Source organism: Volvox carteri, assembly GCF_000143455.1.
Source record: "Volvox carteri f. nagariensis unplaced genomic scaffold VOLCAscaffold_162, whole genome shotgun sequence".
Classification (NCBI taxonomy): Eukaryota; Viridiplantae; Chlorophyta; class Chlorophyceae; order Chlamydomonadales; family Volvocaceae; genus Volvox; species Volvox carteri.
The window spans coordinates 46,331-48,795 of record NW_003307705.1 but is presented as its reverse complement, the minus strand read 5'-3'; the positions used below and the strand labels follow the sequence as shown (position 1 = coordinate 48,795).

Sequence of the window (2,465 nt, the reverse complement as noted above, 5' to 3'; positions counted from 1 at the left end):
AGAAACGGAGAAAGGGCAAGGGAGCGACGTTAGCATCGGAAGCAGGTACTGAGGGTCGTACCAGAACTCGACCCGACCAGTTAACCCAGCAGAGCCACGATGCTTTCCTATCGCAGCAACAACATCGTACAGGTGATAACAAGTGTGGTACGAAGCTGAGTCATGCCGAACAGCGAAGAACGACACTTATCAGCAACCCACTTCGGCAACAGAAAACCACCTGATGTTGAATGCAGTGCAGATACTCCTGAGCGCAAGCAGGAGGCGGATGAACGAAACCGTGATGCCCAGCACAGCTGGAAGACAGAAGGCTGTGTGGAGTCGAACTGAATTTGGGGCACATAACTAATCCAGTCATTCGCTGAAGCTGCTCGAATTCAGAAGTGTGGAGTATGCGAGTGGACGGAATAAGTGCAGAGACAATCGGTGCAGAGGCAATTAGTCTTTGTGTTACAGAATCGACGAGGCTCAGCAGTTCAGAGCCGCAAAGACAGCAGCATCCTGACACATAAGCTGCACTAGCGACGAGGTCCGCGCAGACGAAACGGATTTGCCATTACCAAACGAGGCCGTACCCAACGGGGTAGGCGATAATGAAACAGCAACAGGTGAACGAGACGAGCCAGAAGCGGAGGCTCACAACTGGGGATGGGGCAGTCTTGCACACAGGATGTACTACCGCCAACAGATGTGCCCAACTGTTTACAAAACTTAGCCCCCCCCTAGTTGTCCTTGCAATAATAAAAGAACTTGCCAGCGTTTCTGCAGGCAAGCAGGACAGCACATGCTTGTCGCACATAAGCTTGTTATGACCTTAGACTTGCCTCAACCGCTGTAGTTATTTTTACTGAAGTGATACCATAGAGAATGAACTCTTCCGGATTCCACTCAGGTTCAAATCTAAGCTATGACGGTTATTTTGGGCTGGGATTCTGGGATTCTGTTCTCCTGGATGGTTAATATGGGAAGGCGGAAACAAGTTGCTAAGGGTCCTTACACTGCAGAAAAACACAACCCCAGCCCCACTATACCCCCCTCGTGCTGCCCACCAATGCCCTCAGCGGGGCAACACGCGCATGACACATAAACCTATCCAAAGAACTTCGAACGACTCTCAGACTCTCATGTGGCGGCGACATCTATAGAGGTAGCTACCTCCTGAACCCGGGAAGATCCCTGCAGGTTCAGCTGACTAGTTTCCCCCTACACCAAGCACTACCCCTTCTGAGCTCCGAGCTCCCAAGGCCACACTACTAGGCTAAAAGACTCGACCGAACGAACCCCGTCCCGGCCCGCCGGCTGTCCAGCCGCCCCTCAGCGGCCGTTTGCCACAAGCCTGCAGCTGGCAGAGCCTGGCGCGGAGGCGTCTGCGATTGACCGGCGAAGAAGGGAAAGGGAAACTTGTTAATCCATGATTGATTTCTTTTCAGAACTAGCCAGAGACACAATGGATTTCAAGCTAAATTGCGTTCCCCAATCCACTTCGAACTGTATGAATGCGAATGAATAATCTTATTAGGGACAATAATACGGCACGGGAGTTTCATGCCCTCAAAGCGGGAACAAACACTAAAACTGAATACATACATAGTTCTAAATCTTCTACTAAAATTTTCCTGTAGCGTTAGAGGCCTTTAATTCATATTGGCGAACGATGCTTCCCGAGCTACCGGGATACTGTAGGTTCAACATGTACATGTAACATGTACATTTACAGAAATGCACTAAAATGAATTCACGAAGTGCGCAGCAAATAAGATGAGTAGCCTATAGGCCCATGTCCATAGTCCAGGGCAACGGAGGGGGTTACCCTGGCGCCGTGTTACCCCTCCTGCTGGGTAGGAACTTACAAGGGGGTTACCAATGGGCTACGGGGGGTTGAAGGTGGGTAACCGATGGGTAACCCATGGGTTACCGACCCAATCAGTGCCTTAGGGCTGCTGCCACGCTGGGCGCCACTGCTGCCGCCACGCTGGGTGTCGCTGCTGCCGCCACGCTGGCCGCCACTGCTGCCGCCATGCTGGCCGATGCTGCTGCTGCTGCCGCTGGGCTTCAGGCTTTCGTAGGTCGCAGTCAGCACCTTGCTGATGCGACCACTGCTATGAAATGCAGCCATCTCTGGCGGGTAGGCATCCAGGAACTTCTGCTGATCCAGGATGGGGGCGTGAGAGAGGATGTTGCGCAGCAACCTGTGGAACCAGCGAAGCCCAACCTTGACGTCAGTCTGAGCCCTGTCGTCCCGCTCAAAATTGGTCTTGGTGCCGCGGCTGTTGCAGCGGTGGTCCCGGACCTGCAGGTAGATGGAGCACCGGGGCCGTGATCAACGCAGTTGCATGGGAAGCAGGGATGTACATGCCAGTGGCATTGCGGCCCGGCCCTGTTGGCTGGCTGCAGTCCCCATGATGACTCCAGCTGTTCGGACAAGCGTCATGCCTGGAATTCGACAGGTGCTGCACTCTGACCCC

General features: G+C 53.5%; 1 protein-coding gene across 1 annotated transcript in view; it reads right to left on the bottom strand.

The window, feature by feature from the left end:
- Positions 1-2,243: 2,243 nt before the first annotated feature.
- Positions 2,244-2,465, bottom strand: part of VOLCADRAFT_100819 (uncharacterized protein) — a gene marked incomplete at both ends in the record, with an annotated part of 26,036 nt that continues 25,814 nt past the window's right edge. The window contains one exon of the mRNA XM_002959327.1: positions 2,244-2,290. Within this exon, the coding sequence (XP_002959373.1) occupies positions 2,244-2,290 (47 nt within the window). The remainder of the gene's footprint in view (positions 2,291-2,465) is intronic.